Source organism: Neospora caninum, chromosome X (assembly GCF_000208865.1).
Source record: "Neospora caninum Liverpool complete genome, chromosome X".
Lineage (NCBI taxonomy): Eukaryota > Apicomplexa > Conoidasida > Eucoccidiorida > Sarcocystidae > Neospora > Neospora caninum.
In genome coordinates, this window is record NC_018396.1 from 533,345 (window position 1) to 559,207 (window position 25,863).

General features: G+C 55.3%; 4 protein-coding genes across 4 annotated transcripts; 3 read left to right on the forward strand and 1 right to left on the reverse strand.

Moving 5' to 3' along the window:
* Positions 1-1,815: 1,815 nt before the first annotated feature.
* NCLIV_045380 (conserved hypothetical protein) lies at positions 1,816-5,202 on the reverse strand (the record flags this gene model as incomplete). Its single annotated transcript, XM_003884087.1, has 1 exon — positions 1,816-5,202. The coding sequence occupies one exon, from the start codon at positions 5,200-5,202 to the stop codon at positions 1,816-1,818; it is 3,387 nt and encodes a 1,128-aa protein (XP_003884136.1).
* Positions 5,203-8,404: 3,202 nt separating this feature from the next.
* On the forward strand, positions 8,405-11,933 carry NCLIV_045390 (conserved hypothetical protein; the record flags this gene model as incomplete). The annotated part of the gene is made up of 6 exons (XM_003884088.1): positions 8,405-8,578; positions 9,068-9,292; positions 9,774-9,858; positions 10,420-10,512; positions 10,996-11,414; positions 11,841-11,933. 6 exons carry the CDS (start codon positions 8,405-8,407, stop codon positions 11,931-11,933), a joined length of 1,089 nt encoding a protein of 362 aa, XP_003884137.1.
* A 2,145-nt stretch (positions 11,934-14,078) lies between these two features.
* NCLIV_045400 (hypothetical protein) lies at positions 14,079-16,945 on the forward strand (the record flags this gene model as incomplete). The annotated part of the gene is made up of 6 exons (XM_003884089.1): positions 14,079-14,241; positions 14,893-15,041; positions 15,388-15,449; positions 15,722-15,813; positions 16,386-16,486; positions 16,871-16,945. 6 exons carry the CDS (start codon positions 14,079-14,081, stop codon positions 16,943-16,945), a joined length of 642 nt encoding a protein of 213 aa, XP_003884138.1.
* Positions 16,946-19,628: 2,683 nt separating this feature from the next.
* NCLIV_045410 (ATP-dependent Clp protease proteolytic subunit,related) lies at positions 19,629-25,519 on the forward strand (the record flags this gene model as incomplete). Its single annotated transcript, XM_003884090.1, has 8 exons — positions 19,629-20,473; positions 21,322-21,510; positions 22,188-22,857; positions 23,126-23,227; positions 23,645-23,730; positions 23,976-24,218; positions 24,517-24,661; positions 25,394-25,519. The coding sequence occupies 8 exons, from the start codon at positions 19,629-19,631 to the stop codon at positions 25,517-25,519; spliced, it is 2,406 nt and encodes an 801-aa protein (XP_003884139.1).
* Positions 25,520-25,863: the final 344 nt, after the last annotated feature.

Here is a 25,863-nt window from a genome sequence, read left to right on the forward strand (position 1 = left end):
GCGCGAGGAATACAAAGAAAACGAGAGTGGAACTTCAGTTGATAGGAAGAGGCTGCGCACAGAGGCCATGCAACGCTGCGTTTACCCTGCGGAGCAGAACCCGGTCACGCACCGGTAGTGCGCTTTTCCGTGGAATGCTTCCCGAAGCCGCAAAGAGACAACACCGAACGAATCCCTACTAAAAGACCACGAACTCGGAGACCGGCCAACTTGGCCAACTGGGAACACACGCGTCAATGCGCACGCACCTGCAGTTGTTTCCAGCGGGAACTCGACGCATGCGTGAGCAGGCAGGCGGACGGCTGTGCTAAGCAATTTCACGACAAGACAGCCAGGTCCGTTTCCCAAAAAGCGTACATGATTCGCGCGACTTCCTGAGGCTCCTGAAAAGAATGAGCAGCCGGAAAGGCGTCTCGGCTCGGCCTCGGGTGTTTTTCGAACGGCGTTTTGGCCGGAGAGCGCACAGACACTGCGGAACGGCAATCGTGTTCCAGCGACACACGTCCACGCGAGCGTTCCTCGCTTCTCGCCCAGGCGTTAGTTTCTTCCTTATCCGCGAGCCTCCATGTGTGTTGCTTATCTCGTTAGCTAATGCCGCCTGGTAAGGCAGCAGCGCACACCTTATAAGGCTGTTCAGGAAAGTTCCTGATGCCATTCCCCTCGAACACTGGACTTGCCGCAGCACGCACCTTTGATTCCGAGGTAGCTCCTTCGTGAGGTCTCGCGGCCACAGAAGTGAAAATGTCATGGAGCACAGAGTATCTGGCCAGGCGCCGACCGCAAAATGGGCTGACTGCAACAGCCGTAGAACCTACGAATCCCATGTGCCTGTGGAACGGGCGTCCACACCGTGGTTGCTGTCGGTGAACGACGCGACTGGAGAGGAATGCACAAAGAGCCAGTGTGTTTGCCGAGTCTGTACGCAAAAACACGTTGCCCCAATCTGTTGATCGCTGACACCACAAAGAGGCGGCGCGCCTACTCTACTCTGCCGCCGCAGTCGGCAGCAAGATACGTAGATGCTACTCCCCAGTGATTCAACAAAACGTGGAAAAATGCCAGTGTGGCGAGTTCCGAGAATACCCTGGATATTGGGCGTTTGCAAGTCCTCAAACTGCCATCGCCTTTCTCGGCAGAAGGGGCTGACTAGGCTTCGAAGGTGCCCGAGAGACAGCACAGTGGACGTGTGGGTGTTCCTGTATCTGCAGAAAACACAGGAACCTCGTTGTCGCCGCAAAAACGAGCTACGGCCTGAGGGAAAGATCGTGTGAATAGGTGGGCGTACAGACTGTCGAGAAGGAACGCCTGGGGTGGCCTGGCAGCTGCGAAAAACTTTTCCCGTGTGTGAGGACGCCGAATCCCCTTGCGAGTGACGCGTTTGAGATTTGTGTGCACTCACGTCTCGCATAGAAAGACAACGTACACACGCTTGCTTCTGCAGTCTGTCTCGCAAGTGTAAATAGTCAGACTGTGTTCAGACGCCAGTCGAAAGGGGTGGTTGCGCAAATGCCCCGGAGATTTCTGCGGGAGTCGACAGCTCGGACTTTGGACGTGCGGTTCTTCAAACGGTGTGGCTCTGTTTTTTCTGCCGCTTCGCAACGAGAAATCGCGCACCTTTCTGCGCCTCCGTCTCGAGAACGCAATACAGCGGCTGTCTTTTTTCTTGTGAACCGCCTCACGGTCCGGCTGCCGTGCTGACAACTTCCGTCTGGGGCTTACGTTGCCGCCGAATAGCCGATCCGTGGATTTAGAACCTCAAATGTCAACTTAGCATGCCCATAAACCGTTCATTGGAAACGAAACGTTAACTGCACTTCACCTCTCGCCTTCTTTGAACTGCTTGGTCATCGACCGGCACGAATCGAGGGCGTAGATCCCGCAGCCGAGGAGACAGAGGTTTGCTGCCAAACACGCAACGAGGGACGGGCGCGCTTCTCCGAGAAGAAGAGGCGAAACGAGAATCTGCACGGAACTTTTAAAAAATCCGACAATGCAGCACGACAAAGGCGACAGGTGACGAAAACAAAAGTACGAGGTCAGAGGAATCAGCGACGCAAGAAGCCCCGAACAGAGCAGGAGTGCGGTGAAGGTTCCTAGCCGTGTCCAGTCCCAGCCACCCAAAGAAACGGGAGAGATGGCCGAGGCGGCTGCAGCCTCGATCCCTGCCTGCTCGGAGAAACACAATTGCTCCGCAAATGCCAGTGGAGAGAGCAAAAGCGCAGCTGTGGCTGCTGTGTGTAGAGCCATGCCCGTTTCAAGACGACTTTGGTCCTTGGCAAATCTCTCTTTGGCATCCACCGCCTCCTCACACGTTCGAGGCTCTCCGGCGCTTTGGTGCACTCGCCGCCGACGAGCAGTACGCCAAACATCCCGTGTGGCCTGCCGACGGTCCACGCCCCTTGCAGATGGGAGGTCGATTTCCTCTCTGGCCGAAGCGTCGGACCGGACGCCCGGCTCAGTGTCTGAAGCGAAGTCTTTGTCAGAAGCCTCCGCCTCACTGCTCTGGGGGCGGGGCACTGCGGTCTGAGGGTGTGCGTTCTCAGCCACTCTGTCAGCCGGAGACCGTCGCGCGCTCCGTTCTCCGGCGGCAGCGGGTGTCTTCTTTGTTCGGTGAGCGCGGGCACGCTGGAGCAGATGGCTGCTGAGTTGCATGTAAAGAGTCCCAAACAGCGACGCGCCGAGGCCCATCAACGCGCCGTCAAGAGACAGTTTCTGCCCGTCGATGGCGAGGCAGAAGAAGCCTACGGAAATGCATGTGCAGGCAGCTAGCCGCTGGCTCGACACCCCGAGCTCCCGGAGGCGCGCCTGGAGGCTGCGGCGAGACGACAGATGCCGGAGCGAGGTCGAAGAGAAAAACGGACTGAAACAGAGCAAGAGGGAGGCACAGACAGATCTCACGCGCAGCCGACGAGGTCCTCGCTCGACGGCTGCATGCGCTCCGCCTGCAGTCCGCGATGGGCATGGGCCTCCAGGCATCCGTCTGCAGAGAAAATCAGACAGAGACTGGTGACCTTGTCCATTTGCAGCTGTGGAACTCCCTCCAGACTGGAGGGATCCAGAGGGAAACGTCGAGGCGCGATCTGGGTGTCTCCATCCAGGCGCGACCGTCTGGGAGGCCTCCCCTGGTGTCTCGCGACCGGGGGGGGCGACAGGATTCCTGCGGGCGCTAGGGGCGCATGTCTCATCACCAAGTTTGACGCGTTGAACGGCGGCACTCTGGTGATCCGTCTCGTCCGTCGCTGCGGTTTGCATGTGCTCCGTTTCCCCGTCGCTCTCTCCATTTCCTGCCTTCACGACGCGCTGCTGGAGCGAGGCACCGTCGGCCTCACCCTGTTTTTTAACCATGTGCGAGAGACGAACATCCACACCAAGAACGTCCAAAAGGAGCTGCAGAGGAATGGAGGAACACCGAGCGACGTGGTACCCCGAGAGCGATGAGGTGTACAGACACCTGTTTGAGCACGCCAGCATGAGCGTGTAGGGCAAGGCAACCGGTCCACACATCTCAAACATTTCTTTCGAGAAACGGGGGACACTGGAAAGGTGCTTCATCACTTGTGCCTGTCCGTTTCGTATTGAGAGACAGGGGCCGAACGCGCCGGCAACGGCGCGTACGAGTCGACGGCAACGTGCGACAAGAGACACTGGCTCTTCCGAAGAGGAACGGTCGAGAATGCGGCCGCGAGGTCTCAAGACGAATCCGCTCCAGATCTGCTCGCCGTCCTTCTCCGCTGTGTCGAGCGTGTCGTCTCCTCCAAGTCCTTCAGCTCGTCGTCGACGCCAACGTTTCCTCCTGTCCATTCGATCCTGTTCCCGTGTGTGCGTCGCCTGACAGGGTCTCGCCTGATCTTCGTTTTCTTCCTTTGAGGTGCGACGCCTCGCGCGCGAGGCCTTTGCCAACGTCTTGGCGAGCAGTGTAGACGAGTGGTAGCCGGCATGCGATCCCTCAGCCTCTCTCTCGGAGGCACTGCTCCGTGCATGCGCCTCCTCTGCCCGCTTCCCGGTAGGGCGACGGCGCCCCCAGGTGTACATCCGTCTGGCTGCACAAAAGGCGAGGACGATCAGGATCTGCTGAAGCATGGTGCAAGTGAGGGGCGACGACGAGAGCGAAGGCAGATACAGGAGCTTGTTGCAGAAGGCGAGCAGAGGGGAGACAACGAGGTACAGGCACACGCAGCCCACAGACGGCGAGATGATTTTCCAAGTTCGAGCGACGTCCGCAAAGAGGCTGGCAGAGTCCCGAACGAACAGACGCGACACGGCCGCTGAATCCTCGAAATCCGCAGCGTTGCCGTGCTGCGGTTCGGCCGAACAAGCTCCAAACAAGTCTGCAAGTCCCTGTTCCCGAAACGTCTGGTCGACTCGCTGTCGCCATGCTGCCCCGTCTGTCGATCTCTGACAAGAAGAAAACCAGCTGGTCTCCGCTTGGCGCTCCAGATGCGCTTTCGGAGAGGCGCGCGACCGTCTCGGGCATTCGACAGATGACACTCGAGACAGGGAGATGGTCTCGATGCTCCCTTTGTGGACGGTGGGCTGCTCTGCGCTTTCCAGGTGGCCCCCAGCACGGCGAGGCGTCGCGTCCGCCCCGCCCTGATGGTACCCAACGAGTGGAGCCTCTCGGGTCTCCGTACACTTGCCGGCGTCATCTTCCGAGGAAGGGAAGGGTGAGGAGGAAGTCCGGAACGGTGACGGAGGCACCGTGGTTGAGCTCACAGATCGCACAGTCGAGCCGCAGTGCGACAGCGGGAAAAGAAAGGAAGAGTTGAAGTGCGCGCACCCGACTTCGTTTTCCCCCTCAGCCGGTGGGTGGCGACATGATGCAGAGACGGACACCACTGCGGCTGTTCCTCTCCTGCGGCTCGAGCTGGGAGACAGGCACGCCCGCGCGCCGTTCGTCGCCCATTTGTCTGCATGCGCTTCGCTAGTCGGCGAGGGACACTCAGAAGACACCGACGAGGTACCCGAGGCAGTCGATGTGCGATAGGTCGCGAGAAAGCCGAACGACGAAGCACCCTCTGAACAGACCTCGTGTCGTGACACACGCTCAGGCGTCCCTTTCAGCGGCGAACGGGAAGAAACCCCTGACGGGTTGCTGTCTTCCAGGCGTCTTTGCGGAGCGTCCCCAGAAGCGAACGTAACAGAGGAAGAAGTGGAAGCGGGTGAGCACGAGTCAGACGCAGACGAACGCGGAGAGAAAACCATATTTGGGCAGAGGAAGGGACCGGAACCAAATGAATTCATCGGGGATACACGCCGGGCACCCAAATCCTCCCCTTCTCTCACATACAAAAGTCGGTACAGATGCTGACACACTTGCGACGAGGCGAGACCGGCACAGCGGTCTGCTTTCTCGTCATTTGTGTTCTGTCCTCGTCAGCGGCGAATTCTTTTTGCAAGGATTTGGACGAAAATTCCCACGAAACAGACCGCAGCTAGATGGATATATATGCCACAGTGGGGCTTCGCTGCCCTTCTATCGTTCGGCCGTGGGCGTTGATAGGGTCTGGGAGAGGCAATGCAGGTGCCTTGGCTCCAGTGTACGTACACTTCGTGATTGGAACAGCGGCTCACAGACGACTGTTTCTGCCACAGCACCCGGCAGTGACCGAGAGCCCTCGCCAGGAAAAAGAAACGCTCTCTGCAACAGGAAGCGGAACCGAACCCAAGAAAAATGTTGAGGAAAAGGGCCGAAACGGCGAAAGGAGCGTCGAGAAAACGCACGGACACCGAAACGGCGTCGCGCTTGCCGACTCAACCACGGGGCACCGGAAGAAGAATGTGCACCCTTCTAGAACAGCTGTTCCTGTTAAACCCGGCGACCACGCCGGTGTTTAGCAGGTCATTGCAAAACGGTGCCTGCGATTGCTACTCACAAAAAAGTATTTCTTTCAAATGGCGGCAAAAGCCTCAAACGGGGCGGTGGCATGTGGAGCCCCGTGACAGGCATTTACGCGAGGCGGCGAAAACGCGCTCTTTTCGTATGCGATGGTCTCACGAGACCCCAATATAAACGCACGATTGCGAGACACAGTGACCCGAGAACGCCGAGGAAAACGTGCAAAAAGTCGGAAATGGACGTGAAACCCCTTGTCAGCGGCGAGACACCGCGACTCTGGATGCTCACGAGACAGCGAGCGAAGGGGGCTGCTTTGCGGCTGGAAATGCCGCACGCCTCACCCTGTGTGTCCACGAAAAGATGGCCTTTTCGAAACGTGCGCAAACAGCCTCATCTTTTGCCAAGAATGCAAAAAAGGTTGGCCAACACGTGCTCCGGTATGCAGCGAAGCTCCAGAAGCAATGCCTCTTTCGTTCGCCAAGAACTCTTCGAACCTTCCAGCGAGGGAAGGAGAACTCTGCATGCAGATGGTGTGTGACTCAAGACGGAAACTGGGGTCACACGACATGCATCGTGTCCTGATACTGGCCTCAAACACGCGCTGAACTCGCTCTCTCTTTCACGTTTGCTCGTCTGTGTTTTCGTCTCTTCTGCCGGGGCCGTGAAAAGGGTCGACTTTCGGAGCCTCCTCACGCTCGGGTACCCTTTCCGCCCGTCTTTCCAGGCGGTTGTCCTGCACACCGCACAGACGAGGGTGCCATCGACAGCAAGCGCCTTCTGTGTCGACTCTCCCCCCGGCTTCTTGATATGTTTCTGGTCGGGTATTGCGTTTTCCGGTGCATTTGCTGACTTGCTCGGGGCTCTTCGCTCGCCGTTTCCCAGCAAAGCGTAGGCCTTCAGCTCTCGGTTGGACGTCTGCTCCGTGCGCTGGATCGCGGAAGCAAAGTCGAGTCGACAATGTCAAGGCAAACTCAGGAAATCGACATTTTCGGCGGCGTCTCTTACCTTTTGTGGAACAGCTAACGCTCCGAGGCTCGCCGCAAGCAGAGATACCGCAGGCCGACCTCGATGAAGGTTCTGGGACTGTCCTAGGATTCGATCTGCCTCGGGTGTCTCTCGGCCCCCACGACGCATTCCGCGTGACCGGCTCTTCGTTTCTAGACAGAGTCCAGCTGCCTCAAAAAAGCTGGTCAAGTCTCTGCTTCGAATGTGCGAAGGTGTCTTCCGCGAGAAAGCGTCGCTCTCATGCTTGCAACAGATCTCCACTGAACCACGTCATCGTGCACATCAATGTCTGCGTCCGTATATTCATCTGCGTATCTGTGTCAAAATATATGGATATATATATGCACATTTTCAACGGTATCTTGATGGATACACGTTTAGCAGTACCACAGTGAGGCTGAGGCAATTGCTGTCGCGTTCCAGGTTGTTTGTGAGACGTCTGGCGTCCGTTGCATCTTGCCGACTCTCGCCTCTGTGTTCTGCGGTGTACGTACACCTTGTTCCGTCCGCGTCGCCCTCTGCGTCGAGAGACAAGCCGTCTCTCCGACGCCGTTTTCGTGGCCCACGCGTCGGCTCCAGACGTTCCCACGGCACTCGCGCTGTCGCCATGGCAAATGCAGAAGACCTGACACGCGGCGGCACGGCGAAGGAGCCCGTTTCCGCTGCAGTCTGCTCTCCGACAGCTCCGGATTGTGACCCTTCGTGGAGCCAGCCTGAAGTGTATGTACACTGAAAGCATCGCCGACGCACTCGCGCTGTTTGTCGAGTTGACCACTTTCTCAGTGTGCTTTACAAAGAGCACGCACTGACTGCAACCAAGACACTTCATTGTGGCACTAGGGCTGTCCTGGAAACCCGGACACTCTTGTTCTGCGTTCGTGCACTTGTTACATATATACATATATATATATATATAGAGAGAGAGAGAGAGAGAGAGATTTTCATGTGTATAGCGGTGCAAATGTGTCCACGCCTGGTTTTTCTTTCTGCAGCCTGCTTCATCCATTGGTGCTCTTCGAGATCTCCTACCACTGCGTTCAACACTTTGCTTTGAATGGGGAGCGCAGGAGACAGGGGGGACGTGTCCCGAGTTGCGTCTCCGCGTCTCCGGGCCACGCAGTGCCCAGCGGCGGCTCTGTAGGCCTGTGCGAGGAGCGTGCGACGACGCACGAGAAGAAAGACGACTCGCCGTTTCTCTGCGGAGGCATCCTGGGTATGAGTCTCTGTGTCGAGGACGGTGGCGGCGACCCCCTCAAGAACGACTCTAAGGCACGGAGAGCCGCGAATCGTTCTTTGTAGACAAACTAGCAGCGGAACGGCAGCAAGACTCCCGATGTTCAGAGACCTCAGCTGCGACCTTCTCTCGTTTGTGCCTCCCCTCTCGCGTCGTATTTTCCTTGCTCACGGGAGCAGTGCCGACGCGTTTTCTCTTTTCTCTTTTCGTTTCACCTTCTTGCCTCTTCAGGAGACCGCGCACGTGCCCAGGTTCACTTCCGCACTGCGTTTCCGCTGCCGCCCCCCCGGCGACTCCCCCGAACCCAAGAAGCTTCCAACGAGAGCCTTATGCATGACGGCCAGCAGGATTGTGCAGACTCGCCGACTTTCGATCTGGATTTCTGCAAGGCGCGCGTTCGCCAACTTCTCGCCACCAACCCTGCGCTTGCGCTCATCGGCTTCTACGTCATCGGCCCCGACGTTGAGAGGCCAGGGACGATTCATGCGGAACTCGCTCGCCAGGTGAGGCCCCCGTGTGTGCGCCGAGGAGTGCGTACACCTCAAAAGAGTCCACGCACATCCCCCGTCCTGTTCAGAAGCAGAATATATATATGTATATGTATATATGTAGATAGATGTAAATAGTTAGATATAGGCAGGTACGTAGATTGATAGATGTGTACGTGTAGGAGGAGAGCGAGTCAGCTGCCCTCAACAAGACGAGGTGAACAAGGAGAAACGAAGGCGTGTCTTGTTCCTGGTGTACTTGTGCAGCGAGGCTCTGTAGAGCACCACGCATGCACGGGAAGGCGTATCTGTGTCAGCCTGCCGTTAAGGGACAATCGCGAGGCAGGGACACACTCCTGCCGTCGATTCATCGGCCACATACTGCTGCTTTACCGCAGCATTCACGATCTCTCGTGGGGGTATAATCTCTGTTCGACTTGAATAGTCTCTCTCGGCTCTTTGGGATCTGCCCGGCAGTGTTTTTGTCTGCTTTTTGCTCGGTAGCTCGCCCCACTCTGTGATGGCGCCGCGCTCCTTCTCTTTGACCCCACGGCCCTCGCCCAGCCTGCGCTCGATGCCGACAAGCGCGCGTTTGTTGCAGTGTACGAGGTTCCTCTGGGCGATGCCGGGGCCGGTGCATGCGCGCCGGAAGCAGCGCAGTGCTTGTTTGAAGGAAACCGTGAAGCCGCAGGGCGTTCGCTCCGCAAGACGCAAATGGAAATAGCCATGGTGAGAGGGACAGTCTGGTCTCCGCGCAGTCCAGGCTTTCGGGCTCTCCCAGAAATTGTAAAGATGAACGCGACATACAAACAAACGCATCGACGCGCTTGCACCTATCTACATCTACGCGCATGTGTACATTTATGAATTTGTAGGTTGACACGTCAATGCTGGTGTGTATGCGCGGATGTGTAGAGAACTACGTATAATATATATATATATATATATGAAAGCACATATGTGTAGACTTTGCTACATCTATGTGTGCCTATATGAATATAATGATGTAGAGAGAGACCGGGGGCATCGGTTGGGAGAGAGTTCAAGTTTAGGATTCGTGAAAAGGCGAGAGTCTTGTTCGCTTTCTAGGCTGTTTGCTCTTTCGAAAAACAAAGTGCCAAACAACTTGCTGGACTCGACGATGGACAATGATTCTCCCGAGAGGACGCCCATATGATTCGCATTGCTCGATTTCTCTTATCGTCTTCAGGATGAAATGGAAAGGATCACTCTGGACCACATCATAAGCGAAGCTGGGGCTGCTGGGTCAAAGTCGGAGACAGCCGAGCACCGGTGTACGTACACGCGCGCGCGCGCGTCTTGGGCCTCTCGGGGAGCGTTTCCAGTCTCTCGTCAGCGTCACAACAACCTTCATATGTCGATATGTGCATATCCAAATGGCTGCATGTACATATACATGCGCAGATATGCTTATCTGCTTGTTTGCGTAGAGTGCGGCGCACATGTGAATGCAGTCAGACGTGCACTCGCAGCGTCGTCGCCAGGGCTCCACAAGCCCGGCCCCCCCGTGCAGACCATTTTTCTTGTTCACCTGGCGCAAACAAAAGGCGCTGCAGCACTTCGTCTCTCTCCAGTTTTCTCCGCGAAGGAAAAACGCGGGAGATTCTTCAGTCGACAGGCGTATAGATAGATAGTAACTTATGGAAATGTATATAATAATGCGTAAGGCTAGCCATATATGTGTACCTGTATCTCGGTTTGTACTACTCTGTGTGCACATCTATTCGGTTTTCAGTCAACAGCTACGTACGTGTTCGTTTTGTGTCTTTGGAGTCTCGATGGTGCAAGATCATACGCTTCTGGTGGTCTATGGTGGGTCTGGGGTGGATGTACAGACCGGCTGCAAGCGGCTCGGCAGAGACGAGCAGTGGAAGAGTTGCTACGGCGAACGCAACATCTGAAAGATTACGTGGCGGAGGTGCGAGCAGGTAAGAGGAATCAACACGACGCCCATTTCGTCGCTCGCGGAACAGTTGCAAAGGGTTCAATCGACGCAGTTTTGGAGCGTCAGTGTCACGAACTCGTCTTTCAGAAGCGTCGGCGCTACGCCTCCTTCGTCGCCTCTCTCTGCTCCTCTCGTTCGCACCATCCCTTTTCCATCTTTTGTCCTTCTTCCTTCTCTTCCTTGTCCTTCTCTTGCTTGTCCGTCTCTTCCTCTTCCTTCTCTTCCTTTCCCCCCAGCGTTCGACTGCGACACAGCCCAGTATCTTCTTCGAGCGTCGTTTTGCTGCTACTCGTTCCTCTTCTTGGCTGCCACCGTTCTGTTGTGGACCTTTCGTGGTTCGCATCTTTGCTTCGCAAAGTTGAACTCCAAGTCGCTTTCGTCTCGCCAGCGACGCGCCTCTCCCTATCCTTTTGCGTTGCACATCCGTTTTCTCCGCTCCTCTGCTTTCGCGTCGTTTTCTTTGCAGGCGCCGTTCCTCGCGATGAAACCCTCCTCCGGTCTCTCATGTCCTTCTGCCGACACCTGTCGACTTGCAGATCTCTTCCTTCCTCTCTTTCCCGTGTCTCCCCCCTCCCTTCTTCTTCTCCTTCCTGCTGCTCTCCTGGAGAGACGAGGTCTCCTGCCGCCGCTCTCTCTGGTCCACAGGAGGCGCGGTTTGCATCGATGGATGTAGATACACCCGACGCGACGGCGGATTTGCCTTCTGCGTCAAAAGGCGATTTTGAGAAGGTATCTGAAACTCTGCGCGAGCTCGCGCTTCTCCCACGGACACAACATATCGAAAGCGCTGCGGAAGCGACGCGCGACGCAGTCATGTCTCAAATGGCCGTTCTGCTTTCCTCCATGACGGATGCTGTCGGAGCGGCGACCAGAACCCACGAAAAGGTAACCCACGTACACCTCGCTCCTGCAGTTCCACCTTTTCGCAACTTGAGTGGGAGCGCAGTTAGCCACCCCTGTTTATAAAAGCTCTGCAAATCTATGTGTTCATCTATTAAGATTAATACATATGTGTGTATGTATCCATTTTTTTGTATATAACATATACGTTCATCTACGTCTTTGTATTTATATATATATATATATATATATCTTTGGATGACTGCATCTGTACAGACACCTTTTGTTTCTCCAGTGTTGCTCGTGCATGTTTCTGACGAGGAACCGTGCCGAGTCAGCGAAGACTTGTTCTACGGCCCCAGCGACTAACTGTGTAGCGAGGTCGTCTTCGAAGCGTCCTGTCGAGCAGCCGCGCCGGAGCAGCGATCTTTGAGTTTTGATCTCGCAGATGTGGCCTGTTGTCGCATGCAGTTTCTCCTCGCGCGGGCGAGTCACACTAGCAACTCCCGCTCGCTCGCCCAGCCTGCGGAACGCTCAGGGCGGCGGAGTCCCCAAGCCTGGTGACTTCAACGACAGCCGGCGCTTCCGATTTGCGCGCCAATACAGTTTTGCACAAAAGTAAAACTTCCGAGCGGCCATGTGTGCGTCTGTATCTGTATCTCCAGATGCTTTCGTGGACACATCTTTGCCTATTCGAATGCAGCGCGCTTTTCGACTCCAAACTACATATGTACATGTATACAAGCACTCGCACGTAAACATGCACTTAGAGGCAATATATATATATATATATATATACATATGTATATGTTTATATGTATGTATATATCAACATGTATCTGTGTAGGATGGACAAGGCCATGCACTGCATACTCAGAGTGTGACCGATACCCTGGTCGCGTTTGCTTTTTGGGTGGGTGGTAATTTCGGTCTGTGGCGGGTTCTCTCGTTTTCTCAATTCTTTGTTTTCGTGCGTCCTGACACGATTTCGCAAACCCGGCCTGATCCGGGGTGAAGTGCAGTTCGAAAGGTATGTTGGTCCTACCAGTTTTTCTACCCATTCAAGTTGACAGGCGCCAAGAGGCGCATGGCCGGTGCTGTCGACTTTTACGAACATCTCCCCTGCCTCGAGAGTTCCTTCTCTCTTTTCGACGGCCAGATGAGGACCTCGCAGCGCAGAACGCACGAAGAAGTCGATCCTTCAACACCGCAGTTCGTGACAAACTTCCAAAGCCTCGGGGCTGCAGTGGCAAAAGGAAGTACACGATTTGTCACCCTTTTCTCTTTCTAGAATCGGGAACCGCTCTCTTTCTTCCAGAGAGGAGACGAGGAGCATTCACGTGCAGTTTCAGATTTCTCAGTTATGCTTCGGTTTCTAAAGCTTGTGGGGTGTATAGGCAGTCAGCTCTGTCGTGAGTCAAGGCGCGCGCGCTTCCGATGTCTTCTTCTCCGTATCCTGCACTGGTCTCGTTGCGAGCCTCGCACCTTTGGTATTCTCCCGGTCTCCGTTAACTTCACCTTTCCCTTTATTCACGAGCTCAGAAAAGCAGCATAAGTTGCCAGGCTGCTTCACGACAGAGACAAGCCTTGGACCTCTCCTCGTTCTAAATAGCACACTTCGACGCGGGGTTCCCCTTTAAGGATTTTCAGCTTTCTACCGTTTTTCGGTGACCAAAGGAAAAGCATGGAGGCCCAAACACATGCACAGACATCCCATAAAGTGCACACTTTATACAACATGCTTCTTCCTTCTCTCCGTACATCTATGCATATAATGTGCACATGTTATGTACAAATGGAGAGGTAGTAAAGAAATATAGGTACCTACATATATTACATAGAAATATAACTATATCTATACGACTAAGTATTTGTGTATGCTTATATATGGATGCCTTTATGTAGGTGTTTAAAATTATGTATACATATAGATGTATAATGCATATTGATACTTTTTTCTCCGTGTACTTCTATGCGTGTGTTTAACTGCCTATATCCATACATCTATTTGTCGAAGGTAAATTTGGATATCGAGCACTCTCTGTAAGGCTTACCACGAGGCATCGGGTTCGAATGTCATGTATCTACACCTGAAAATAGAAAAATTCCGCATCTTGCCATCCAGCAACTGTGTGTGTCTCACCACTCGGCGCTTTGCGGAAAAGGCGAGAGAACGCCTGTCCGCTCCCGTCTTTGGCTTTCGCTTTCTCTGCCGGTGCATGCAGTCGCGCCGCTTCTCACAGGTCCCGTTCTTCTCGTCGCTCCGCGGTGCATTCCACTTCGTTCTCGCCATTCTCTCTTGGAAACAAAATCAATCAAAGTCGGCCCGAGAAAACTGCACGAAACCGGGGAAAGACGCGCGGGTTTTCCGTCGTTTTCACCCCTGCGTCGCGCATGCACCCTCGCTAGACCGCAGGGAACTCTTTTTCTTCCGCCTTTCGCGTTCTCGGGTTCCTCTCCCGCGACTTCTCGCTTTCTTCTCGAAGTCGCTTCCCAAAACGCCTCGAAGGTCGGAAGCTTCTCGCGTCTTTCGAGCGTTCCAGCTGTACATACAGCTGTCCAAGCCAGCGCGTCACGTGTCGGCAGGTCCCCGGCGTCATCGTTTCCCGTCGCAAAACTGCCGGTTTTTTCGGGTTTTTCTCTGTGGCAAATCGCGTTCGCGTCAGCCGCTCTCTCCTTCGTCTCTCGCTTGTCTTTTGAACTGGAAAAATGTCGGGCATCGACTACCAGAACCGCGTTGGGCACAAGACGGGTAGTGGTGCCCCCGCCACGTCCCAAGAATGGAACTTAGAGAGAAAGGAGCGCCTGAGGCGGTTGGCTCTGGAGACAATCGACCTCAACAAAGATCCTTACTTTATGAAAAATCACCTGGGTAAGCTGCGCTGGGGAGGCGAAACCGGGAAATGCGGAAAATCACCCAAACAGGTCCGTGGGAAGAGGGAAAACGCAGAGATTGCGTTCGGCTGTCGCTGATGCACCGAAACAGGCGATCTGCATGATCAATAGATCTGCTTTTCCAGAATAGCGCTGTTTTTGCGATGGGAAGAAGGCGCGTCCTAGCATGCGGCTGCTGCCAGATTTTTTCCGCAGCCTCCGCTTCTGGAGGCCTGGAGCGAACGCCCCCCGGCTCTCCACTTCGGGGCTAGTTCATCGCTCAGCCATCTCCAGAATGTGGACGCATACGCATGAAACCAAGCAGGCCTTCAGCTGCAGGCGGTCGTTTTTCGTATATTCTTCAGCGTCCACAGCAGCGCACTGCGTTCATATCCGGCTGCGATGCATCGGGGTCTGAGCCGCTGTTTTTGTCTATGAGAGTTCTTCATCAAAGTGTGCTTCGGGAAGAGTTTTGGTCTCCTGCTCGAGGGTCGCTCAGGGCTCTCTGTGGAAGTGAAACTGCGATATCGGGCAACGTTCCTTCTACATGGTTGCTTCCTTTTTCTGTGTTAAGACGGTGCGCAGAAACCAAGACTGTGCAGGGCGCGACTCTCTGTGTTCTGTCTCTCTCTTATTTCTGACGCTGCAGGTCACTTTGAGTGCCGACTCTGTTTGACGCTTCACGTGAACGAGGGGAGCTACTTGGCACACACGCAAGGCCGGAAGCATCAGACCAACCTCGCGAGGAGAAAGGAAAAGGAAAAGGCAGAAAGCGCGGTTGCCCCGGCACCTGCGAAGGTAGGCTCCCGTTCTTTTCTCCTTCCTCGTGTCCTCTCTTATTCTCGCTACCGCTCTTTGTCCCCGTTGCTGCCTTCCTTTTGCTTTTCTCTCGGCGCTGCCTCGGCCGTTTCACCTCGCGTTCTTCCCGTTCTCTCTTCCCTGGTTTCCCTCACCTCGCCTGCGCACTTCTTCTCCCTGCCTGGGGTCTGTTCGTCGCTGTCATCTTTTCTTTCTCCGGCTCCTCGCGACTTTCGCATGCGTCCGCTTTTCCTCTCAGGTAGCACCGACGCGCACAGGCCGCTCAGTGAAGATCGGTCGCCCAGGGTATCGCGTTTCCAAGTTGCGAGACCCGGACACGTTGCAGAAAGCACTGCTCTTCGAGATCGACTACCCAGAAATCAACGAAGGCGCAAAACCCTACCACAGGTACGCACTGCCTTCCGTGTTCTCTGCTCTCAAGTGGTGCCTGACGTGGCCGAAGATCCGGAGACCACTGCCTTCTCTTGTTCTCCCTTCGCCGTTCTTCGTCACCGCTCTCCCTTATTCTCCCTTATTCTCTCTTCTCTGTTGTTCTCTTCTGTTCTCACTTATTCTACTTATTCTCGCTTGAGCTCCTGTCTCTCTTGCCCCCCCGGTGTTCTCTCTTTTGTGTTCGGTTACTCTCTCTTGTTGGCCACCTGTCTGCCATGTTTTCTCAGATTTATGTCTTCCTTTGAGCAACGCGTCGAATCTCCTCCGGACACAAAATACCAGTTTCTCCTCTTCGCTGCCGACCCATACGAAACCATCGGTAAGGAACAAAACTCACTCAAATGCACTTACCCATACAAATATACGTAAATATTTATATGCGTATACGCGCATATGCCTTCAAGCATATATACATGTATATATATACGTGTGTGTGGTACACATTCATACATATGCATGTTCGCATCTGCCTATACTCAAACACAGCAACTTTGTGTGCACACGCCGCCGCACGTAGGCTCTCTTTGGTGAACACGTGAAAACTTCTTATCCAAGGAATACAGATTTCTTCAGGTCCACCTCTCTGCGTTTTTAGATGTCTATATGGAGGCAATTGTGTGTATCCGCGAGTGCCTATATTCATATATACGTAGAGATGTGGTATTTCTGGATCTCAGCGTGCATATATATATATATATATTTGCAGGGGCGTGTGTCTCGGTAGGTTCCTTTCTTTGTGGGGTCTGTCTGTATATTCGCTCCGGCTGGCTGCGGCCGCAGTGTTTCTCGCGAATTTTGTGCTTTTTCGTGTCAAGGAAAGTACCGGTCGCCAGCTGGAAAGTGAAGGGGAGAGCTCAAGACTCCTCTCTGCGCGTTTGCGTCTGTGCCCAGCTTTCAAAATCCCGAACATGGAGGTCGATCGCAGTGAAGGCAAGTTCTACAGCAACTGGGATCCGGAGAAGAAGGTCTACACGATTCAGTTGTTCTTCGCGGTGAGTTGTGTTTTTTTCATCTCCGTTCTGGGCTCCAGAGGAAGCAGAGACGCCTTAGAAGTGCAAACGAACGAGTCGAGAAAGAAGCGCACTGCGACCTGATGCGTTAACAGCTCGATTTCCTGACTGTACCGAATTGACAGTCCAGCGATCTCTTGCTGGCACTGCATTCGTGCTTCAAGGATATCTCCAAGCACTTTGTGAAAACGTAGCCCTGGAGTCCATATGAATCGGCCTATCCCACCAAGGAAAACATAGTATATACATATCACTATAAATATATATATATACAGATATAGATATACGTTTCAATATGTATATATATATATTTGTAGTTTGGTGATTTTTTAAAATTGTGTTCTTTATCCTTGTGTTTTGTTGCAGCGGAGATCTGTGAAGGCGTTGCCAGCGCTGCCTCAGCGACCGACGTCTTTCCTTCCGGTTACGGCCCGTTGGTGAAGGCGCTTTTTTCTCTCTTGGGAAAAGAAATGCAAAGACTCTCCATTTCTGCATTGCGCGTTTCTTTGGCATCACTGTTCTCTCCGGTACTCAGTCTCGCATTCTGAGAGGTGTTTTTGACGAGACTCCGCGCGTGCCTTCGCATTCCATTCTGCTTTCCGCTGACACGCCCTTGTCTGTACAGTTCTCCTTTGGTCGGAAGAGAAACTAAATTTCGTGTTTTGTCTTCATGGCAACGGTTTCACCTCGTGTCTCTTCTGCGCTGTTTCTTCGTGAGGGCCCAACTGCTCGACTGTCTGACCTTTTTCTTTTCTCGCCTAATTTTTTTCACAGCGATGCGCTTGCGTTGCGCAGGAAGCGAGAGACGGCGAAAGGCAAACAGACATGGAAACCAAACATAAATCACGCACCGAGACAAGGCTACACGGAACACCATTCCCATGCGTGTTTCTAAAAAACATATATAGATACATGCATCTGTAGATCTGAAGATATATATAGATATATATATTTAGAATGATTCGGGAAGGAACGCTCCGATGCAGCGCAGAGGATGCATCGAGTCGCGAGATCGCGATCGTGCTCTTTCCGTTCCTTTCTTTCCGCGGAATCGGATCCAGGACGTGTAGCTGCTATACCTGAAAAGTCTGGTCTTTTTACTTAAGGATATGATCTACATTTTCCTTTTAACCTTGTAAAGCATCTAACGAAGGTTTGTTTTTACATTTAATACATCTGGAATTTTTCCAGAAGCGTGAGGGTTTTTGCCTCTTCTCAGCAGATGGTTTTACCACGGGGTCGGTAGTAACATGGCAAGGTACCAGCTGTACGAATATCATGATACTCACTTTGGTCTCCTTATAATCGGGGCGGGAGGAAGAAGCTTTCGGGGAGGCGTTGTCCCAACAGCACGCACAAGGGAAAGACCCCGATCGTTTACACAATTCGCCTATTTGGGTTAGAGGTCAGATCTAAAATATGAGCGTTTGACCGGGAAATATAGAGTCGCCTCGAGCTCCGACAAAGACTGGAGCTGCGCAGGCTGCTGAAGAAAACGCTTTCAAAGAAAGTAGAAATCTTCAAGGCCGCACCACGCACAGTGTGTTGATTTCGTCGCTGTATATAACTACGCGTTTTCAACAACGAACCTGGATAAGCTAACAGTGTACAAAGGCACAATCCTACACCTGCACAGACGCCCTGCGAAAAAGAAGTTCTTCTGTCTTCAACACAGCGCAGGTTCAGGTTCTTTCTTCCCCTTTCTTGAAGGGTTCTGAAAAGAGATTCTTGATCCTCACAGAAAGCGCGATCGTCTCTCCTAGAGAGCGTTCGCCTGTGAGGGCGGAGTGAGATTGCCGTTGTGGTGTAGATCTTTGGCCGAAAAACGATCTGTTCGGAGAGGAGCGTTTCACGGCTGCGCAGAGGCTTTCAGCGGATCCCTTTTTGAAGGAGCGGCGACAAGCAAAACAGCAAAAAAGGGAGAAAGAAAGGCACGGAGTCCAAACACGCATATACACTTTGCTTTCTTTCGCGGGCTGTCCTAAAGAGAGGTCGATGGAGACAGGAACAGCGGGGCGCGCGCACGCATGCGCAAACGAACGATGTGTTGTCTTCTCTTTTCTCCTACTGCCTTTCTACTTGCTGAATCTTTTCCGTGGGTTTTTCTCCCTGTCCTCGTGATTCGCTCCTCATGCTCTTTCTCTCTGTGTTCGTCTTCTTCGATGAACTCTGCCTTCTCGCTTCTCACCGTCTGCTTCGTCTCTTGTCTCCCTACTTCGGGCTTTTCCCGCCGTTCTTCGTCAGACTCCCACCTCGCTCAGACGCGCTGCCGAAAGTCCAAAACGCATTCCGCTCTCTCTATTCTCGCATTCGTTTCTCGCCTTCTTTTCGCGCCATCGTCTTGTATGAATCGAAGTGAAATGCGGAGACTCCCTGAGGAGTCCCCCACCTTTCTTCTCTCCTATGCCGCTCTCGCGCTTCTCGCCTTTTCTCTGTTGAACGGTAAAAGACTCACATCTTGACAGATCGCAGCATGCAGCCGCTCATGAACACCCCGGCGAGAGCGATGGCGTGGCGGCGCCTCTTCCTCCCCTCCTCTCCCTCTTCTCAACCTGCTTTCTCTTCCCTCTCTTTTTCCCGTTCTCTTCCTTCATCTTCTTCCGGTTCTCTCTCCTCATCTTCCGGCTTCTCTTCTCTTCGTTTTGCCTCCTGGACACGGTTGCGGGGGGGGCGGCGGAATTCGACATCCGCCCGTCCGGGGTCTTTCAGGCGCGTTGGCCGCGGGGCGCGAGTCTCTTCCCGTCCGTCTCTGTCTCCTCTCTCGCTTTCTTGCTCTCGTCTCCGAGAGACAGGAGTCCCTCAGCCGGACTCTTCTTTCGTCGCCCGTGAGCTTCCTCCGGCTTTTCAGGCGCGAGGAGCCACGAGTCGCGCGAGACACTCGCGCAGCCAAGTTCTTCGGACAATCCGAGAGTGCTCTTCGCCGCCTTGCGCCCCGCAGGCAAATGTGATTCTCATCTCGCCATCTGATGCGGCTTCTCAACTCGCATCTCGCACAGAACAGAGAGACACCTGCCTCTCTCTCCAGTCTGTGCGGCACGCCAAGCGACGCGACTCGCCTTTCGCCTTCCAAGGGAAAGACCGGACCCGACGTGAACTGGCGACTGCGGGTCTCGAGGTAGGGTGTATGTACACCCCAGAGTGTTTGGGGGGGGCGAGGATCCATTTCAGGGCCTTCTCTACGGCAGCGGCTGAGACGTCGTCGGTTGCCGACAGTCAGGCGAGCAACGCGTCCACTCCGTCTCAGGCGCCGTCGAGTTCCCGCAGCCAATCCGCCGTTCTTTCGCGGTCGCTCCGCCAAGCCTTCCCGTATGTCCTGCCGGTCTTTCGTCCTCTCCAGGCGCTGGCAGCTCTCCCTGTGTGGCAGCAAGGGACGTCGCCCAGAAGTGTGGAGCTGCGCTCGGTCTCTGTCCGCCTCGCGCATGCACTCATGCCGCCCTTCTCGACGGAAACGGAAGAGCTGTGGTGTACGTACACCCGGCGACTGCTCGCATCTCCGGCTGCCGCGTCGGCGACCTCGTTCGCCTCCTCTGAAGACGAAAAGCACGTGGAGCAGAGCCAGAAAGCTCGACGCAGCCCAGTCCAGTTGTCTCTGGATTTAGGGCTGCAGATAGCTCGGCTCCTCGCCTCGCGAAACGTCGTTGTGGCGGACGCGTGGAAGGACTTATTCGCCTCGATGGATCCTCTCCTTGGAGACATGCGACAACGCCAGGAGGAGCGACAGCGTGAGGTGCCGAGTGCGGCTGCGGGGAGGGCCATGGTGCCGAAGGAAACTGCGGAGGACGGGGACGCGGCCAAGGGTGAGGGCGGAGAGGTCGCCGAGACAGATGCGAAAGAGAACTTCGAAGATGTTCTCCTGAAGCTGTGCGAAGCCTCCAACCGCGTCCGCCACGAATGGGTCTGGGGGACCGAGCAACTGATGCTCCACGCGCGACGCCAGCTCCCTCTCATGGAGGCTCCGGAGGCTGCTCGGTAAGCGACGAAGGCGCGAGTCTTGAACGCTCAGATTGCGGCTCACTGTTCTGCACAACGCGCGAGATGCGTTTTCGCTGGCGGTGCGTGCGCAGAGATCCGTTTTGCAGGGTTTGTCGGGGTGCGGCGCTTTCCGAGGGACCTGGCGGCCAATCCCCCCCGTGAGCACTGAGAAATCAGCGCTTCCCGTCAAGGTTTTGAAAGGTAGCCTACCGAAACCAACTGCTGTATGTCCCGAGTGTTGCGTCTTTGGTGTCGAGGCGAAGTGGCGGTGGTCTCTTCTGTGTTTTTCGCTGCGCATGCGCGCATCGAAGTGGTCTTTCGTGCGTGAGAGTGGAGACGGGTGACTGGCTGCCTAAAGAAGGCGGTGCGCTACGCCCACGTAACGTGCACAGAGCTCGCGAACGGTTGCTCGAACAGAGGGAAAGGCATGTCTGTTTACCTCAGTTCTTTGGGGTCTTCCGAGGGGCGTAGGTCTGCAACGGGAAATGCCGCTTCCAAGAAGATAGATCAGCGTGTCCGTGCGAGGCACATGCGTATGCAGGCCCTGTCCCTTCTCCCTGAGCTCTACCGGAGCGCCCCGTTCGCTGTGCGAAGGCTGTTTGAGAGGCCTCTCGAGTCAGGTGGAAGAATCGGCTCGTCTGGTGTTCGATAAAGGCGCTAATTTTGCGTGTCCTGGACCGCCTGCCTGAAGAGCGGCGCTGTGTCCCCGTTGAGTGTCTGTGGTTCTGCCCCGTGGGAAGAGACCCAGGGGGGCGGAGAGCGCATGCAGCTTCGTGGCGAGTCAGCAGTGCCGCCGTTCGGCGACGCGGCGGTGCGTTGATCTCTGCGCTGCTCTCTTTTTCCAGGCTGTTGCACGCGCTGGCTGCGAGTCGCAGCACGAGCGAGAGCGTGGTGGCGCGACTCGCGGAAGCATTCGTGTTCCTCTGGGAAGGCGACCTGAGTGCGAAAGTCGAGCCTGCGGCGGGGCTCCAGCTCCTCGAGACGCTCGCGATGAAGAAGGCGATGGAGCGCGACTTCGTGCGCGACCTTAGCAGGTACTCGTTTCGGAAGGAAGAGGCAGAGAGAGGGGTCTCGAGAGGCTGCGAGGGATGCGAGGCAGGGCGGTATGGGAGTGAGCACAGCTTTTCGCGCGAGATTGTTTCAGGATGCTGCTCTCTGGGGAAGTGTCAAGACACCCGAGTCGCCAGTGCAGTGTGCCTGAGAGAAAAGCGGAGCGGCGCCGAAGGGAACTCAGAGGCGCTTTTGGCTTCGTAGCCAGCGGTGGGGAGAGCCAAGCAGCGCTCGACAGGAGAACAAGGAAGTGAGTGAGCGTGGTGGAGGGGTGGAGATCTGACGCTCGTTTCTCTTCCGAGTCGACTGCGCTGATCCGCAAAGGCGCCGTCGTCGGTGGCGGCCGAGGGTCTGTCGTCCTCAGGACAGCAGTTGCCACGTGCACCCTGAAAACGTCGAGTCCTTCAGAAGCCTTCATTTGGCCGTTGACGGCGAAGGAGTAGGGAAGGGCGGTCGGTGAAAACAGCCCGTCCCCGGGTGGCGAGCGGAGACCCAGACGTGAGTGTGTCGCGGCATGTGGGCGTCGTGGAGTCGAATACGCGTCTTGTCCTTCGCTGCATGTGTCTGAACTCCATTCTCTTCTGTGGTGGCCCTGTTTCCGTTCTGTTTCCGGTCGCGCGTCCTCTGAAACGCCGCTTGCTTCCTGTCCTTGGCTCGCCAGGCGCATGCACTGCTATCTGCATCTCGGCCTGCTGACGCCGTTCGAGAAGACGCGCTTGGCTGCGGTGTATCGCCAGCTGGAGCTCCGCCACTTCACCTTTTTCCGGCATCTCGCTGAAGAGATTCTTCACCAGAATTCGCATCGCCAGCGGCTCCTGGCCCTCGGCCGCTCGGAGCCTTCTGCAGACGCCCAGCAGGCTGAGAAACAGCTCCAGAGACGCCTGCGACTCGCGCGTCTCCAGCAGGAACTGAATCCGTCAAAAAAGAAACCAGCCGACTCGACAGCCTCGCCCCCACCTTCCTCTTCTTCCTCGTCGCTTTCCCTCGAACAGGGGATCGGCGAGTGGAGGTGGTATGAGTACGGCCGGCCGGGCTACGTGATGGGTCTTGGGTTGCAACAGGACTTCTCGCCGAGCGGCGTTCTCCTCACCAGCCAGGTAGTTCCGCTGGTGACACGAGAAAAAGTGGCGGAGCTCCGGCGCATGGGCCTTCGCGGCGCGGCGCTCCCCGCCGCTGCGCCGCCCGTACAGGAGCCAAGCGCGGAAGCCGCGCAGCGAGAAGACGCGAATCCAGAGAAGGAGACGTTTCCTCGGTCTGAGCATTTCAGCCCCTCGGGAATCAAAGAGTTCACTTTGGGGCAGATGGCAGTCATTGCGGACTCGATGCTCTTTGTAAGCCAGGGTCCCACACGCCGCAACAAGGCGCGCAGAGGCGTGCAAAGGCAATCTTCAAACATGCTAGGAAGTTTTCCAGCTTGTGTCGGCGGTTTCGGGTCCAAGGCCGTCGTGTTGTCTGGCCGCTGTCCGGTGGTCGGGTGTTGTTCCGCGCTCTTTTGTTTTCCGCGTTTCTTCTTCGGTTTCCTCGGTCTGCTCTGGGTTTTTTCCCGCGCCGAGATTGTGTCCATTTTCGAGTTTTCCAGCTTTTCTCTTTCCCGTTCAGCTCGGTTTCCATCACCAGTCGCGCTTCTTCGGCTCCGTCGCCGACGTTCTGATGCAGCAGGCGACCGCGCGCGGCGCTGTGGAGACGCTGGACCCACAACAGGTACCGCTTTTGTCTTTCAAAAGTTAGGGCCAGAGGAAAGTGTGAACTTGGGGTTGTCGGATCGCTCGACCTGCGGATGCGAAGCGAGGGCAAACCGTGAAACGGAGGAAAGAAGCCGGAGAAACGAAGACCCTAGCTGTCACGTGCGGCTACCCCGCCGTGTGGCACAAACGAAGACTGCGGGAAGGGAGAGATAGCGGAATGGCGAGCAGTGCGTGATGTGTTTTCTGAGACTCACTTCGTAGCTTTGCCGAAACGAGAAAGAACGTCCTTTTCCCCTCACGCAGCGGGCGTCCCAGCCCGTTCTCCTTCGTGAGCGACAGAGTCACCACGCGAGTGTATGTACACCCGAAACACGGAGGTGCCCTGAATGGAGTAGGCCGCAGCTTTTTTGGATTCTGTCGTTTCCTGCCGCAGTGTACAAGCCTGATGGTTTTCTTTGCGGAGACGCGACGTCAGCTGACCGAAGACCCTGACGACTGCGTCCGTCGTCTCACGGACCGGTGAGTTTCTTGGCACTCGCGCGACTGGTGCGTGTGTGTCTTCTTGGTCTGTGCAAACGCGACGTTCGCTGCTGTTCGCGGAGTTCTGACAGGCCCCGTCAGCCAACGTTTTTCTCTCTCCTCCGGCAAGCATGTGGTCAGTTCTCGTCGCAGGGCCTTTTAGCCCTTTTTTTGCGGCGGTCTGTCTATTGCTCCGAATTCCGCTGGTGACGTCTCCTGTCTCGTCTTCCGGCTTTCTCGCGCAGCTTCGTGGACGCGCTCGTGTGCGAAGTGGCCTCGCCGGCGCAGTGTCTCCTCTTTTTCAAGTCCCTGGTGAAGTGGAGCTCCACGAAGGTGGCCCAGCCCCACTGCAAGAGAAAGCATTGGCGCGAGTGGTCCAACACGTACCGCCCGCTGGAATGGCTGCATGCGCCACGGCCGGCGCACCCCACAGACACGCGTCCGATGCTCCTGGCTGTGTGCAAGCACCTCTGCAAGCGCGTGCACTGGTAAGCGAGAAAGGCGAGCTGAGGAATGCTTTTTTGGGAGCATTCGAGGAGACCGCACCCAGATGCAAGGCACAGAGACTGATCTCGGGTAGGCCGCGCAGGCTGCTGGTTTGTAAAGATAAACAGTGGCAGCTACAGGCGGGACGAGGCGATATCGCGGCGCTTGCGAGTAGAGTTAAACTTGAGCGAATCTCCAAAAGAGACCACGCACCTCACAGTGAAAGCGAAGCGTTGTGAAGAAGTCCACCTCGCCAAGAGGAGAAAGCGGTGTCGTCGATCTGTGCTGCGTCTTCTCCAGCTTCAACATGAAGGAACTGACAGGAATGCTGCGCGCCATCGCCTACGTGGATTTCCGTGAGGCTGCGTTCTTCACTGTCTTCGTCGACTACCTTAAAGAGCGACTGGGAGAAATGCAAGAAGAGGACATTGCAAATGTCACCCAAGTCAGTCACCTGCTCGAGGCTCTCGGAAACACACCACCGAGGGAATATAACGGTATATACATCTATATATATGCAGAGCAGTAGATCCGATAGGCATGAGGAAGTGTAGATATGGATATACCACTGTCGGGTAGGAGATCCAGCACTGTTCAGGCGGAGTTTGTGTCGCTGAGAAAGACGTTTAGGAACGAGAGACTCGCGGAGTGTCTTGGCACACAGCATTGTGATGTTTGCGGTGAGACAGGGGGCTTTAGCTGCTCAGAGAGGCGCACGTGCAAGCGCGGGTGCTTCGCCCTCCCTTTTCGTCTCAGCTGTCGTCGGTTACAGTGGTGTCTGGGGGCGCCGCGCATGCAGCACCGATGCGTGTCTGTGGTTCATCTCTCTGTCTCTCTGACGGTTGAGCGCGCGGCTCTCTTTCTGTAACGCACGTTTATCTCAGTGGTGGCAAAAAGCCCTTTCAGTAAAGAACCCTTTGCGCCGTCTTCGTGCTTAGTCCTATCGCGGTTTTCAGTTCGTATGGTGCCGCAGCAGCGCAGGCGCCTCAGTGAACTTCATCGGTTTCCGGTCGCGGGGAACGGCGTTGCCCGGGCGACGGCGAGGTCAAGTGGCTTCTTATTCGATGCAAAATGCGGCGGTGTATGAGTTTGCGAGGCGGGGAGAGCTGTTGCTGTCGGTTCAGTCGTTTTTGAGCTCTGAGATGGCACGGGGCCTGTTCTGTGGTACTGTCTGCAGGCGTTCAACAAGGCGAAGATCGAAGAACCCCATCTCTTTTCCCTCATGGGGAAACGGTACCAACAGTTGCAGGCGAACGTGATGGCTGTTAAGCGTCGCGGTGTGCTTGTTAGAAGGACGGGGTAACTTTGCGAACCGTGACAGCGGACAGGCCTGAACGGGTTGGGCGGTCTGCCTGACGCCTGCAGTGCGTGCTGAACTTGTTAGATCGTTCCTTTTTACCCCACGCTGTTGAAGAGCCGTCTTTGCGAGTTCTTGCATATGACGGGGCAAAACTTTTTAAAGGCTTTTTTACCCTTCCTAGTGCTTCCAGTCTGAGGAGGCGCCTGTGGCAAGGCAACGCTCCCAACCCACCGCGTCCACGGCGGAGCGAGTCACCCCGGACCCATAAGGAAAACGATCAGGGATGCACCAGGGCTTGCGAATGTGTGCAGGTGATGCACTTGCTTTTTGGGCGCGTAGTCTACGGG